Raw genomic sequence first — 15,904 nt, 5'->3', positions numbered from 1 at the left:
ATGGGTGGAATGGCCAACCTCTTTGTATCTCCCCCTGCTCTGCAGGCTCCGATAGATCGCCAGATGGCGAACGGGGAACCGGGGTGGGTGTTGGCGGAGGTGTGGGACTGGGGACTGGCAACACATGAAAGATGGCCCTGATCGCAGGCTAGGCCTAGGGACCCTACCCGCGTATGATATCGTGCGCTGGGCCTCTAGTATTGTAATATAAAAATATATGATACAGCATAGCTATACAACAGTTAGAGAATGGATAAACATCACATTGTCTGATAGGAGAGGGGTTTCCAATCCATATGTCTGTTGGCCATCTGTACCTGCTCTTTAGATAAATGTCTATTCAGGTCCTCTACCCCTTTTTATGCTGTATTGTTTGTTTTTTTGCTGTAAAATTGTATAAGTTTTTTTAAATAAATTTTGGATATTAACTCCTTATTGGATGTATTGTTGGCTAATATATTCTTCCCTTCAGTATGTTGTCCTTCTGTGTCATATGGTCCCATTTGTTTATTGTTTATTTTCTTGCCCTTGACTGAGGACACACATTGAAAAAATATATTACTAAGAGGAATGTCAGATGTTCACTTCCTCTGTTTTCTTCTAGTTTTATAGTTTTGGGTCTCACATTTAATTTTTAATCCATATTGTGTTTATTCTTTTTTTTTTTTAAATATATTTTATTGATTTTTTACAGAGAGGAAGGGAGAGAGATAGAGAGTTAGAAACATCAATGAGAGAGAAACATCGATCAGCTGCCTCCTGCACATCTCCCACTGGGGATATGCCCGCAACCCAGGTACATGCCCTTGACCGGAATCGAACCCGGGACCTTTCAGTCCGCAGGCCAACGCTCCATCCACTGAGCCAAACCGGTTTCGGCTTTTTTAAAAAAATATATTTTATTTATTTTTTACAGAGAGGAAGGGAGAGAGATATAGAGTTAGAAACATCGATCAGCTGCCTTCTGCACACCTCCTACTGGGGATGTGTCCACAACCAAGGTATATGCCCTTGACTGGAATCTAACCTGGGACTCTTCGATCCTCAGGCTGACACTCTATCCACAGAGCCAAACCAGGTAGGGCAGTAAGGACATTTTAACAATGTTAATCCGGACTCTCATAGCCAGTTAGCCTGGAGGTCAAATCACCCCTGGTATTACCGACAACAATCAAGGCTTAACTACAAGACTGCGCACAAAGACCACTAGGGGGTGCACCAAGAAAAGATGAAAAAAATGCGGAGACAAAGAAACAGGACGCAAATGTCAGAAATGGAAGATATAGAGCTCAAAACCACACTTTTAAGGTCTCTCAAGAACTGTCTAGAAGCTGCTGATAAACTTAGTAAGGCCCTCAAAAAGACTGGTGAGACCGCCGATAAATGTAGTGAGATCCTCAAGAAATCTAATGAGACCCTCGATGTTGTGATAAAGAACCAACTAGAAATTAAGCATACACTGACTGAAATAAAGAATATTATACAGACACCCAACAGCAGACCAGAGGAGTGCAAGAATCAAGTCAAAGATTCGAAACGCGAAGAAGCAAAAAACACCCAACTGGAAAAGCAAAATGAAAAAAGAAACCGAAAATACAAAGATAGTGTAAGGAGCCTCTGGGACAGCTTCAAGCGTACCAACATCAGAATTATAGGGGTGCCAGAAGATGAGAGGGACCAAGATATTGAATACCTATTTGAAGAAATAATGACAGAAAACTTCCCCCACCTGGTGAAAGAAATAGACTTACAGGTCCAGGAAGCGCAGAGAAACCCAAACAAAAGGAATCCAAAGAGGACCACACCAAGACACATCATAATTAAAATGCCAAGAGCAAAAGACAAAGAGAGAATCTTAAAAGCAGCAAGAGAAAGAAACCCAGTTACCTACAAGGGAATACCCATACGACTGTCAGCTGATTTCTCAGCAGAAACTTTGCAGGCCAGAAGGGAGTGGCAAGAAATATTCAAAGTGATGAATACCAAGAACCTACAACCAAGATTACTTTATCCAGCAAAGCTATCATTCAGAACGGAAGGTCAGATAAAGAGCTTCACAGATAAGGAAAAGCTAAAGGAGTTCATCACCACCAAACCAGTATTATATGAAATGCTGAAAGGTATCCTTTAAGAAGAGGAAGAAGAAGAAAAAGGTAAAGATACAAATTATGAACAACAAATATGCATCTATCAACAAGTGAATCTAAGAATCAAGTGAATAAATAATCTGGTGATCATAATAGAATCAGGGACATAGAAAGGGAATGGACTGACTATTCTTGGGGGGGAAAGGGGTGTGGGAGATGCGGAAAGAGACTGGACAAAAATCGTGCACCTATGGAAGAGGACAGTGGGTGGGGAGTGAGGGCGGAGGGTGGGGCGGGAACTGGGAGGAGGGGAGTTATGGGGCGAAAAAAGAGGAACAAATGTAATAATCTGAACAATAAAGATTTAATTAAAAACAAAACAAAACAAAACAAAAACAATGTTAATCCATCCAACCCATGAGCATGGTATATCCTACCATTCCATTTATTTGTATCCTTTTCAATTTCTTTCTTCAGTGTCTTATAGTTTTCAGTCTATAGGTCTTTCATTTGTTTGCTTAAATTTATTCCTGGATATTTTATGCTTTGCGGGTAAACTTGTAAATGAGGCATTTCAGAGGAGGCTCTGGGGTCACCAGTGATGGTGGCTGCACCCGGAGTCGGCCCTGGGGAGGCAGGGGTCTCCATGTGGATTCTCCAGGTCATCATTTCTACCAACTCTTCTGGTGTTTGTCTGCACAACAGCCAACAATGGTGAGGTCCCTGGCATTCCATCTGCTCCACCTGCCTGTCTGCCTCGCCTTGGTCCAGCTGCTCACGCCCTGCTCAGGTAGGGACCATGTGCATTTATGTACGTGGAACAGTTACCTAAAATGCCCAGTCAGAACCTTGGGCTCCTCCCCACACCTGGAGGCCCATCCACACTGTACACCTGTCAGAACTGAGTCCCTGTCCAGGTGTTTCTCACCTCACCCTCCCTACCTGGGACACCCCCTTACCTCTGGCCTCCATCTCCCTCTGATGGAGCATCCCTTTTCTGCTCACCAGCTCAGTTTGCTCTGGTTGGACCGCCCGAGCCCATCCTGGCCATGGTGGGTGAAGTCGCTGAGCTGCCCTGTCACCTGTTCCCGAAGATGAGCGCTGAGACCATGGAGCTGATGTGGGTGCGATCCGGCCTCAGGCAGGTGGTGCGTGCATATGCAGACGGCAAGGAAGAAACAGAGATAGCAGAGTATCGAGGGAGAACGTCGATTTTAAGAGGAGACATTGCTGAGGGGAAGGCTGCTCTACGGATTCACAAGGTCAGAGTCTCTGACAGTGGGACCTACCAGTGTTATTTCCAAGATGGCGATTTCTTTGGAAAAGCCCTGGTCGAGCTGAAGGTTGCAGGTGAGCCTGAGGTTGTTCTGAGTTCCTTCTTCTGTGGGGCCTGGGCACACAGGCTCCAAGCCCACCTCAGGCACTTCTGTCTACACCCCAGCAGCTGCCTCCCTCCTCCACCTCTGCTTCTCTGGGCCCTTGACAGACACAGGTTTTCCTGCAGGAAGGGTTCCTCCTGAACCACGTGGAGACGCCCCTCCTGCAGCCACCAGAGTCTCAGCAGGGATGTGGGGTCAGGGCAGGAAGGCTGAGAAAACCTCCCCTCAGTGGGAGGCACACAGTTGAGTGGGTTCAGCTGTATTCCAGGCAGTGGACCTGGGCCCACCAGGTGCTCGCTGCTGTGGGTCCAGGGAGGCTGAGCTGCAGGGACATCACCTGTGCTGCCATGTCCTCCAACCAAGACCCCAGGATCACACCTGCAGTTGAACAAGTTGAGTTTGGTACTAGTTCCAGTGAGGAGAACACACAGTGTGGAAACATGGGGTGTCCCCATGAGGGAGTGTCAGGGAGACTTGGTATAACTTTGGGCTGAGAGGGGATTAGGGGAGGGTTTATGGAAGGAGGGCTTTGCTCTGGATCAGATGCTGTCAGGATGGTGTGGGGGTAACTGATCACTCACACCTAGGACAGGGGATGATTGCTCACTGCTGTGGTCTGGACACTGTTCATGTGTTATTCTGTGTTCAGACCTGATGACTGAGTGGTCTTGATTTGTCCTGACCCATCACAGGGACAAAGCATCCTCTCTGATGCTGCTGTTCCGTGACATTGTTCATGTTCAACATCATTTCTCTTTCTCAGGGCACAGCCCTGCCTTGCACAGGAAGGAAGGAAGGTGGGGGTGGAGGTCCTGGCTTTCTCCCTGCAGGGCCTCCTCAGCTACATCCCTTCCTGAGACCACAGCTCCTCTTAAGAAATCCATCCCTACAGGACTAGGTTATTGCAAGTCTTCAAAAGGCTTCCTCTCACCTCCCCTTGGGTTAAGAGTTTAGGGACTGATGGTGACAACTCACTGTTCCTGGCCCTGGGTCAGCTCTCTCCCATGTAGTCTTTCCCCTCCCACAACCACAAAATAAAAATTCCCTGAGTCCAAAGACCTGAAAAAGAGGCTGTAAACTCTAGATTAATGATATCAAGAGTTCTCCACGGTTACTTTAATACCAGGAACAGCATGGGCTGCAGAAATAGAACGTGCATATCCTCCCTCCACCTGGCAAAGCCTAAAGTTCACACAGAACAGGCAGGATAGATAGGGGACGGGGGCATGAGCCTCCCAGAAAAGGGAGAATGACGTACATGCCTGGGGCAGGTGAGGGCCAGTTCCAGAAACCAGCACTGGGCAGGGGTAAGGGTCCAGGTGTCTCTGAGGGGATCCCTGGGAAGCTGTCTGGGTTCTGGTCCAGATCCAGCTGGATTGAGCTCGAGGATCCATGAGGGTCAGGCAGTGATCATGTCACAGAACAGTCTCCCCTGCACAGCACACGTGGTAAACAGCTCCTTCGTGAACCCTGCCTGCGTGATCTAGTGGAGTGAGCCCCCGTTCCTGATGGACCCTCACCAACACAGAGGCCTCCCCATGACTCAGGCTCACTCTTCCTTCCCCAGCCCTGGGCTCTGATCTTCACATTGAAATGAAGGACAATGAGGATGGATGGATTCGTGTGGAGTGCACGTCTGCAGGCTGGTACCCGCAGCCCCACGTAGAGTGGAGAGGTGACACGGGAGAGAGCTTGCCCACCAAGACAGCACCTGGGACTGCAGATGGAGAGGGTCTGTACGCAGTCACATCATCTGTGATCCTGAAAGGCAGCTCTGGGAAGGGGGTCTCCTGTATCATCAGAAACCTCCTGCTCAGCCAGGAGAAGACCGCCAGGGTCTCCATTGCAGGTGAGTGCCTGGCCCCACACTGAGCTCAGCTGTGGCCACTGGGAGAAGGAGGCCTGACTGTCTCCTGTTGACCTGGGTCTGTGCAGTGATCATAAGGCTCAGCCCCTTGAAGCTGTTGATGTCACAGACATTTTCTGAGCATCCCTGCTGCCACCCACTGGGACAGGCGATGGGGATGGGCAAATGGTAACTGTCAGCAAACACATGACAAAGTGGGGAAAGTATGCGCAGACAAGTCCTGGAGAAAGGGCTGAGCTCCTCAAAACATGAAACAGCTCAGTACAGAAATGAATGGCTCCCAGAAGGAAATACCTCAGGGAAGGATGTCCAGTCTCACTGAGCAGGGAGACGTCTCCACCTGTGTGATTGGCAGCAAACAAACCATGTAGTTGGAAACACTGATGGCAGGACTGTGGGGAGACAGTCACTCTTAGACGTTTGTTGGTATCAGTTGGTATATTTTTGTATAAATTGGCACAGCTTTTATTCGGGGGGGGGGGGGGGAGGAGTAGTACAATCTTAATATAAACTACTTATTTATTGACCCAAAATCCAACTTCTAGGAATATATCTGATATATCACCTTGGGGTTTTGTGAAATAACTGATGGAAAAAGTTATTTCTTTTATAAAGATATATTTTTATTGATTTCAGAGAGGGAGAGGGAGAGAAAGAGAGGATCATCGGTTCCATAGTGTAATGGTTAGCACTGTGGACTCTGAAAGAGAGGATCATCAATGATGTGAGGGAATCATCGGCTGCCTCCTGATTGGAACCAAACCCACAACCCAGGCTTGTGCCTTTGACCAGAATCTTCTGTGGACCCTTCAGTCCACAGGCCAATGCTCTATCCACTAAGCCAAACCAGCCAGGGCACAAAGTCATTTCTTAGAGCATCAGTTATAATAACAAAAGTCAGAGACAGTTCAGATGCCACCCATGGGGGCTCCTGTGCAGAGGAGGCTGCCCTGTGGAAGGAAACACAGATGTGCTCTCCATGCTGGGAAGGGTCCCCACTGAGAAATGAGCTGCAGAGCAGCCTGTGTATATGATGCCTGTGGTGTAAGCAAGAAATATAAGAAGATGTTTATGTTTTTTGTTTTAATATATTTTATTGATTTTTTACAGAGAGGAAGGGAGAGAGATAGAGAGTTAGAAACATCGATGAGAGAGAAACATCAACCAGCTGCCTCCTGCACACTCCCCACCAGGGATGCACCAGCAACCAAGGTACATGCCCTTGACCGGAATCGAACCTGGGACCTTTCAGTCCGCAGGCCGACGCTCTATCCACTGAGCCAAACCGGTTTCGGCTATGCTTTTTATGTATATATACTACAGGCACGTTGCAGGAAGATTCCTGCAAGAATAGGGCTTCCTGCGGCCCTAGTATATGTAACGGGAAGAGTTCTGGGAACTTTGGAAAGACAATGGTCATTGCCCCTATTGAGAGACCCCGTGAGCCTTCGGGCCAACAGCTGAGACATTCCTTCCCCAGACCCCTTCTTCCACAGCACGAAACCCTGGCAGGTGGCCTTTGGGGTGACCCTGGTGGCTCTGCTGGGGCTTCTGGTTGGGTTGGTGATCTCACGGCGGCGACAGCAGAAGAGAATCCGGGCCTTGAGCCAGGAGAAGGAGAGGGAACGAGCCGAGAAAGAAGCAGCATGGATGAAGGAGCAGCTGGAACAAAGTGCCAAAGGTGAGGCCTGGCTGCAGGTGGGTGGGACATACCTGTCCCAGGCAACCCACCCAGGTGCGGTCCCCCTTTCCATCTCCTTGACAGCACCTTCTCTTTCTGCTTATTTCCAGAGAAGCTGCAGGAGGAGCTCAGTAAGTCCCAATCCCCTGCCAGGAGGGTTCTGGAGTCCCTGGTTACCTGCCTCACCAACCCCTCCTGTTTCCCCTGCAGGGTGGAGGAAGCAGCAGTACCTGGCACGTGAGTACATGGACCTGCATCTGACACTCTCTGCTGGGATTTGTCCAGCCCCTTCCTCACCCCTGACCGCCCAGGGGAAGGAATTAGGACGCTGATGGGGGAGGTCGGCAGGATTTCCTCCCTGGAGAAAGGGGTCAGGCTCTCTCCACCAGGCCACTCGCACCCGGATGACCAGGGAACCCCAGAAAGGAGAGGGGGAGATGGATTCATGATGTGAGTCCTCCCTCCCTGGCTCCTGTACAGAATCTACAGGCTGCTGAGAGGAAACCAGAAAGAGAGAGAACATTGTCTTCTAAGGAGGAGGGGCTGGTGTCAGCTGTCCCAGATTTATCATAACTGCTGAAAAGCAGTGTCTGAAATTTTCTCATTTAGGCACCCAATTCTTTTTGGAAAATGGCAGGAAATCATGCAGATTGAGATCAATGGATTTCAGCACACATATGCATACACATATGCACATGGCAAGCCCAGCCAGGTGCAGGAGGAGGACAGTCACCTCTGATGCCAGGTGCATGGGCTCCATGACCCCAGTGGGTGTCTGGCCCACGGATAGCACCACACCCTGTGCAGAGCAGGTTCCTCCTTCTCACTTAAAGGAAGGTTCTCATTGCCACACCCCACTGGCCAGCATCACTGCAATGATGGGTCATTATTAAGTAACATCAGGGGGACTTTCACACCAGCCCTGTGATGCTGAGGCCGATCTGACCAAAGGCCGGCTCATCAGTGACTGAGTGGCTCATGGGAGGAACACAGGGTGGACATGCTGGGCACAGGGATGGTTCTCAGGTTGGCATGTGAGAGACGGATGGCACAGGTGTCATCACACTGCTCAGAATGATGTGCATTTAAAGCTTATGAATTGCTTATTTCTGGAATTTTCCATGTAATATTTTCCAACTGTAAGTGACAGAGGGTAACTGACACTTCAGAAAGTGAAACAATGGTGAAAGGTGACTGCTGTACAGACACGTACAGGACAGACCTGCAGGTGCAGCTGGGAAAGCCCCACTCAGTGCCTGCAGGTCACTAGGTGCAGGTGAACTTAAAGAGGAGGGGGGATCAGGGAACTGAACAGGCAGAGGGAGAGGGAGGTGGGGGTCAAAAGGAAGAGAGAGGGAAGGACTCAGAAATGACAGTTGAGGTGACCCTGCCTCCTTCCTTTGCAGGTGACAGGTCTCAGGCCTATGCTGGTGAGTGACTCATGCTCTCTGGTTCCTGCACTTGTGTACAAAGCCCTTCAACCCTTTCTGTGCTGGTGAGGAAGCATCAGACCCTCTCAGAGCTCATGTTCTGTGGACGACCACTCTGCCTCTCTGGACACCCAGAGAGGACCTCCCAGCTCCAGCGTCCCCTCACCTGCTGCCACACACACCCACACCTGGGCACAGCCTGGCCCCGTCACCCACAGCCCCACGTGATGGAGGGAAGCCCAACATTCTGAGAGCTTTTATGCCTCCTCCTCCAAGCTGTGGAGGAAGGAAACTAGATATTGGTGGGAAGGAGAGAGAAGAGGCTCAGTGAGGAGAATGGTGGGGGAGAACAGATATGATGACCTTTCCTTGCCTGTGTCTCCTTCCTTTCAGAGTGGAAGATGGCCCTTTACCAACCTGGTGAGTGGATGACTGTGTGTTTCCTGAGACAACAAGAGAGGTGCCTGGCTCCCTATTTCTTCTACAGCTCTTGACTGGGAGACTTCTGGGAGGATTACATGAGCTCCCCACAGTGTACCCATCTGCTGCTAAGAGTGCCAGGCACAGCTGCTGCCCTGTGTTTCCCCAGTCGGTGGGGGAAGGAGGAGTCATGAGGGGTGGAGCTGGGGGTAGGGGCTTAAAGGAAGTTGGTGACCTCTCCCAGTTGCTGTCCCTCCTGCCGTGTACCTCTTCAAGGGGTGCCATGTCTCTGCATCCCTTTGAGGTGATGGTGGTCATTCCTACTATGTGAGGGTGGAGGTAAGACTAGATGAGATGTTGAGTGTGTGTTGGTCAAAACTCCAAGAGGGAAGCCATGGCCTGTTCATAATGGGTGTGAGTCTGACGGTAATGACCACAGTCAAGAGAAGGTTCTTAAGACGTAAAAGTGATGTAGGCAACTCCTTAGATTATAACAGACTGTATTATAGAGTCATTTACTCACAGGGGTGTGGGGTTGGAGCGGACAGAATAGGTGTCAGTCTGCAGACACTATTCACGACTCACAGACCTGTTACAGTACTTTTTTTTTAACACACAACTCGGGTACTAACAGTTGTCAGGTCAAAGGGACAAAGAGGGTAGTAGCACCAGCCTTACCTCCTGGGGGTCTTGTAGTGGAAGGTTCTTTATAATCGATACCATCACGTTTGGTGTTGACTGTCGTTGTCATGTCGTTCTAGTGTTACTAACAGAACTTTTTATGGCTACATTTTAAGGACCACACATCATCATCACCCTGAAGGCTTTGGTGTGCCTGCTAAGGACAGGGAGGTTGGTCAAAGGTCACAGCATGAAAAATAAAGGAAATTGAGGCAGAGAGGTGGAGTTGGATTGATTCAACCACATCTTCCCAGTGATTACAGAGGGTTTAGGGAAGGACCTACCTCCAGAGGCAGGGGTGGCGTTAAGGGAATCCACAAGGAAGAGCAGTGCCCCAGGCTCACAACAGTGGGAGCTGCCACCACCCCAGGCCCAAGGCAGAGGGACAGGGAACAGTCACTGGAGCCCTGAGGAGGCTGTGGCTCAGGGAGAGGCTGCCTGAGAGGAGGCTGCTCTGTTAGAGCTTCTCCATCACAGGAAGTGGGGAAGTCGGGGCTGTGCCTCTTTCCTTCCCTCCAGTCTTCATCCTGTACTGCCCTTGGCCAAAGCCAGCAGGTTACCAGACGCAAGAGAGCCCAGTGATGCTGCCCAAGGAGGACGACTCCTAGGCAAAGAGGGAGGAGCAGGTGGTGAGTGAGGATCATATAGAGCCCAGCATGGCCCAGCACAGCAGGTACCTGGTCCCTGTGACCACACCAGATGCTCGTCGATGCCTGGCCTTAGGCTAAATATAGCACAAATTCTGTTTTATTCTACCTCAGAGATGCGTATTTTTATTCCCATTTACAGATATTACATTCAAACTTGCGACATTGCATAGTGTGTGTGTGTGTGTGTGTGTGTGTGTGTGTGTGTGTGTGTGTGTGTGTTTGTAAAGAGACCCTGCAGAAAAGAAAGTCGTCCAGCTCAGGAGGGTAGAGCAATGGTTGGGACCCTTGGGATCCATGTGAGTAGGAAATGGAATCCATGTGACTATTCAGCACAGGTGGGCACAGTCATTCTGGGAAGGAAACAGGAGAAAGATAGAAGGAAGGTGGCCACTTGAGATGCGGGTTAGTCTGACCCCAGTCCCCCTCACCCTCCCTTCCTCACTGAACAGCAGGCCCTGTGGTGTCTCTTGGCTTTGCTGAGGGTCACACTCAGGGCAGCTGGGACCCCAGGCTCTGGGCTTAGTCTCACCAGTCAGACCCAAGACTTGGAGCCTGAGGTTCTCAGATCTGGAAACCATGGCTGACCCCACACCATTGGAACTCTCTGCAGAGGACGTGATTCTGGATCCCGACACGGCACACCCCAACGTCCTCATTTCTGAGGACAAGAGGAGCCTGAACTGTACAGATACAAAGCAGAGCCTGCCAGACAACCCCAAGAGATTTCAGCATCGTTTCTGTGTGCTGGGCCGTGAGAGCTTCACGTCAGGGAGACACTTCTGGGAGGTGGAGGTGGGGGACAGGAAAGAGTGGCATTTAGGGGTGTGTAGGGAGAATGTGGAGAGAAAACTGTATGTTACAATGACTCCCCAGAATGGATTGTGGACTATAGCACTGTTGGGTGGGCATGACTTCCAGGCTCGAACGGATCCCTGGAGCAAACTCACAATTGCCAACCCTCCTAAAAGAGTGGGGGTTTTCCTGGACTATGAGAGAGGGGAGGTCTCGTTCTATGATGCCATCGATGGATCACACATCTTCACCTTCCAACAAGCTTCCTTCTCTGGGCCTCTGTGGCCTTTTTTCAGGGTTTCGTCAGAGGATCCCACTGCCTTGACCATTTGCCCAGCACAAGAATGAGTGGGGAGTTCCCTTCTGCCTGACCCACTGCCTGGTCCTTCCCTGGAGACCCCAGTGGCCTCAGGCTCAGCTGATGGCAAAGAGGACCCTCAGGCAGAAGAAACGTCTTTGCTTCCCTCTGCCCAACTCTGAGCCGAGGGCCTGCTTAACAGCAAAACCTCACAGCAGGAACATATTTACATCAGGAGCATACTTACTAAAAACTCACTGAGTGAAGCACTTTGCTAGTTATCTTTCAACTTTTCCACATGACAGATGAGGAGACCAGGGTGCAGGAAGATAACTTCCCAAAGGTGACTCAGCTCCCTCCCTGCAACCATAGCTCATAGTCACAGATAAAATAGAAGGTGGTGGGTGCTGGGCTAAATGCTTCAGGTGAATCTCACTCCCCAGTCCTCACAACACCCCTGTGAGGTGGCCTTATTGAAAGTGTGGAAAGGGAGGCAGGGCCCAGGGAAGTGACATAATTCATGCAGAAATTAGAGCTGCTGGGAGGAGTTTGACCTCTGACCCTCCCTCTACCTCCAGTCTGTTCCTTTACAGCCAGTTGTTCCTGTTGGGCAGGGTCATGGGCAGCCTCAGGTTCCCTTCCCAGGGCCCCAGGGAGAAGGTCACTGTAGGTGACACCCCACCTGGTTCCTTCAAGGGGAACTGTCAGAGCCATGGTCCACTGCTCCACTGGCTGGCTGTCCATGATGACGTCGTCCACAGAATGAACTCACAGTGACCACATCACCCGGGGCTGAGAAGGCACTAGACGCCAAACTCCTCACCAGCTTGAGACCTGTGATCATGAAGCCCAACCAACCCTCAAGCTTCATCTCTAAAGCTCTTGTGTGAGGCATGAATTTGGGGGAAGGGAGCCAGGTGAACTGCAGTGGAAGTTTTATCACACTGTAGCCCCATCTCCAGGAAAGGGACACTCCACGCTGAGCATGTGCTGATGTTCCAGGAGATTCCTGTAACTGCTGGGTCCTGGGGAAAAGCCACTCCATCACCATCACTGTGATTGGTCACCACTGTGTCCCCTCCACCCGGCAGGTGGTGGTCAGGTTACATTTGTTAAATAAACTGGTTAATGGTCTTCCCTCTGCATCTGAGTTTCTAGATTTTCACCCCCAGTTTACCCACCACATTTTCACAAAATCCTTATTGTATTAGCTTTGTAAGCTGCTGTAATAAAAACCACACATTTCATGACCTAATGCAACACAGATTCCTTACTGCACATGTCTGTAGGTGGGAAGCCCAGCGTGGCTCTGGCAGGCTGACATCCACGTGTCCGCAGGCTGGCTTCTTTCTGAAGGGTCCAGGGAATGGTCTGTTTCTTGCTAATTCTGGTTGTTGGCAGAACTGAGTTCCCTGCAGGGGTGGGACCCAGGTTGCCATTCCTTGCTGGCTGTCAGGAGAAGCTGGGACCCTCCAGGCTGGGAGCATCTGGAGTTGTTTTCCCAGGAGGCAGATGTGAGGGAACAATTCAGGTGAAAGGAATGGGGACCAGAGTCCAGTCCTGGAGTCGCTGCTAGTGGGACTATTGCTCCTGTGCTGACTGCAGTGTAAAACTGAGTCAGAAGGTAGTGGAGGCTCCAGAGAAAGCATTTAGGCACAGGTGGGAGTGTTATGAAATGTGCCGTGAGAAGGTTATTCTAGAAGAAATGTACACAGTGGCCTGATTGGGGTCTGTGGGCCCAGGAAGGAGCAGGAGGTGGGTATGGGGGTGCTGGCAGACCATCCACTGGCAGGCGGGAGCCTGTGCTGGCTTCCATGGTCCTGTTCTTCTCCTGAGAGAGAGAAAGGGCTTTGGCCTGTCACTCAGTCTCCCAAGGACTCTCACTGAGTGTTTTCTGAATGAGTCACAAGTGTCCATAACAACTGCTGTCTGGCTCTGTTCTTTACCCCACCGCCCCTCCTGGTGTACCCCAATAATTTCCCTGCCCCCCACAAGTCTAGCAACTTGAATGAAATTCTTTGGCTTTGGGAAGAGGGTACTTATGTTCACCTCAACACATGCCTGCCCCCAACCCCAATCACACACACACACACACACACACACACACACACACACACACACACGCATTACCTATTCCTCTGAAAAGAGAAAGAGGAAATCAAAAGGCCAGATAATCTCAAAAGGCTAGTAACAGTGCATTTTTCATGCTGAAGCAATTTATTTGTCTTCTACCTAGAAATTAGTCAGGAGTAGACTTGACCCGGGATCTAGAAACGTTTTCTCTGTCAAGGGCCGGGTGTTAATACTTTGGCTGTGCGGACCCCGGGGTCTCCTCCACAGCCCCTCCTGTAGCACAATCTTAGATGGAAGGGTTGGCTCTTCTAGTAAACCCGCATGTATGGGCTGCCATTTGAATTTCATAGAATTGGGACATGTCACCCAATAAGTTTTAGTTTCCCTGTGTCTCTAGAACAGGCAAGACCACTGGGAGGAGGGCTGCAGAGTGCTGCTGCCTCCTAAACTCAGGACTTTTTTGTTAACTGAGTAAATCTCTGTAGTTTAAGCCAATAACACAATCTGACAGGACACCCCGGGGTGGTGGTGGGAGAGCTGAGGCCGTCAGAGCCTCAAGCCCATTCTCCCACACCTACCATCCTCATCAGTGTCAGTCTTCTCTCCCTTATGCGTGTGTAGTTAAAATATGAAGTAAAACAGCTCAGAGATGAGACTTTCCAGGGGCGATGGTATCACAGCTGAGTTAAATCGAGAGAGAACCTTCTCACTGACCAGCTAGTGGCATTCCCATCATCGGCTGCATTTAGCAAGAACTCAGGGCTGACCCAACTTCTTCATGGGACACGGGAGAACCAGGTGAGAATGAAGGCAGAGACAAACCAGGAAAAGCCTAGACTGCCAGGAACCCCAACACTAGGGCAGATCCTGGACCACCCTGTGGGGATCCGGAGCTGAAGCTGAGAAGACAGCGCTCTGGGGCTGAAGCCGCCTAGTTGTGGCAAGTTGTGCACCAGACAGACCTAGGGAACCAACGTGCAGCTGTACAGGGGCTGCCATGGGTGTGTGGTGGGGACTGATACAGAGATGGGGAGGGTGGGCAAGAACCCTGAGCCCAAGTATTTAACCTTCTGCCTCAGAAAACTCTCTGCGCTGCCTCAGGCCCAGTGAAAGGTTCTTCAACATGAACATGAAGAGAAGTACATTTTTCTCTTTCAAAATTATTCCACAATCCATGTCAACAATTATAACATGAAGATAAAGGTTTGAGGGTCTAAGTCCCGTGTGTGGACAACAAAAGCAGAGCCCACAGGACGTGGGGCCTAATGTTTCTGCCATAAAACAACCGTCATGGAGCAGTTCTCCACCTGCAGGTCCTGGGTCACTGATGGGGCATGAAATCAATATATTACATAGCAACCAAAATTAAATACACACGAATGGAACGATGAGAGCATGCGGTATATATAATTGTGTGCGTCCTCAGTTACATTATAAAATGTATTTCTTACTGTGGATCACAGTTTTAAAATTTTAAAGAAGGTTTTAGATGAAAGGTGTGGGAACTTGGCGGGAGGACCTGGTGGATGAAGAGAGAGGTGGGCTCCATTCCCACTGCACGGGGTGCAGTGATGCGCTGCGGCCACTAGGGGAGGAGAGGACTAAGACAGTGGTTCTCAACCTTCCTAATGCCGCGACCCTTTAATACAGTTCTTCATGTTGTGGTGACCCCCAACCATAAAATTATTTTCGTTGCTACTTCATCACTGTAATTTTGCTACTGTTATGAATCATAATGTAAATATGTGATATGTGGGATGTACTTTCATTGTTACAAATTGAACATAATGAAAGCATAGTGATTAATCACAAAAACAATATGTAATTATATATTCAATATGTGTTTTCTGATGGTCTTAGGGTACTCCTGTGAAAGGGTCGTTTGACATCCAAAGGGGTCGTGACCCACAGGTTGAAAACCACTGGTTCTAATATAATCAACTGAGAAGTTGGAGGAAGAGGTGGGGGGGATGGTGGGTAGAGGAGGAGGGAAGCGGGACAGGAACTGGAAAAGGAGGGAGAGATACTGGGATGGGGGAGTTGGAGGTTAGAGGGGTGAGAGGAGGGGGGAAGAGAAGGAAATGAAAATGTGTCCTGTAGCTCCTGGTCCCAGAATGAAGAGACCCCTGGACCTGACAGGAACCCAACCTGCAGCCTTGAGTAAAATCCAGTTAGCCAAGCCCAGGCGAGCCCACCCGGACCAGCTGCCCTGTCCCCCTGTAGACCAATGAAGGAGAAAATAAATGTTAATAGAATCTCCTGAGACGTTCAGTGTTTGTGTTGAGACCTGGTTGCTATTTTGAGGCATGATTGCAGTAAAATCCTGTCTAATACACATGCACCTGTTACCCTCATAAGTAGCTGGTCATTCATATTAATAATAGGGAAGGAGCAAAGGGAAGGCCAGACATAATAAGCATGGTCATCTGGGCAGCCTCACCAGGAAGCTGAAACAACACTCCCCAGGGAGCCAGTCTATTCCCTGGAAGTCCCTGGTGAAGGCTCCACAAAGGGAAAATGGGCACATGTGCAGTGAAGTCGGGGTG

At 49.8% G+C, this 15,904-nt stretch overlaps 1 protein-coding gene across 1 annotated transcript; it reads left to right on the top strand.

The window, feature by feature from the left end:
- Positions 1-217: 217 nt before the first annotated feature.
- Positions 218-11,467, top strand: LOC308534674 (butyrophilin subfamily 3 member A1-like; the record flags this gene model as incomplete). Its single annotated transcript, XM_081113242.1, is given in 12 exon segments — positions 218-280; positions 282-328; positions 2,749-2,775; positions 2,777-2,877; positions 3,096-3,437; positions 5,034-5,315; positions 6,814-7,035; positions 7,225-7,251; positions 8,421-8,444; positions 8,838-8,864; positions 10,806-11,332; positions 11,336-11,467. Coding segments are annotated over 12 exon segments (1,821 nt in total).
- Positions 11,468-15,904: the final 4,437 nt, after the last annotated feature.

The sequence above is a fragment of the Myotis nattereri genome, assembly GCF_964212035.1.
Source record: "Myotis nattereri genome assembly, chromosome: 18".
NCBI lineage: Eukaryota > Metazoa > Chordata > Mammalia > Chiroptera > Vespertilionidae > Myotis > Myotis nattereri.
Note: the sequence above shows the minus strand (reverse complement) of the source record. Positions and strands in the feature narration are given on the sequence as shown.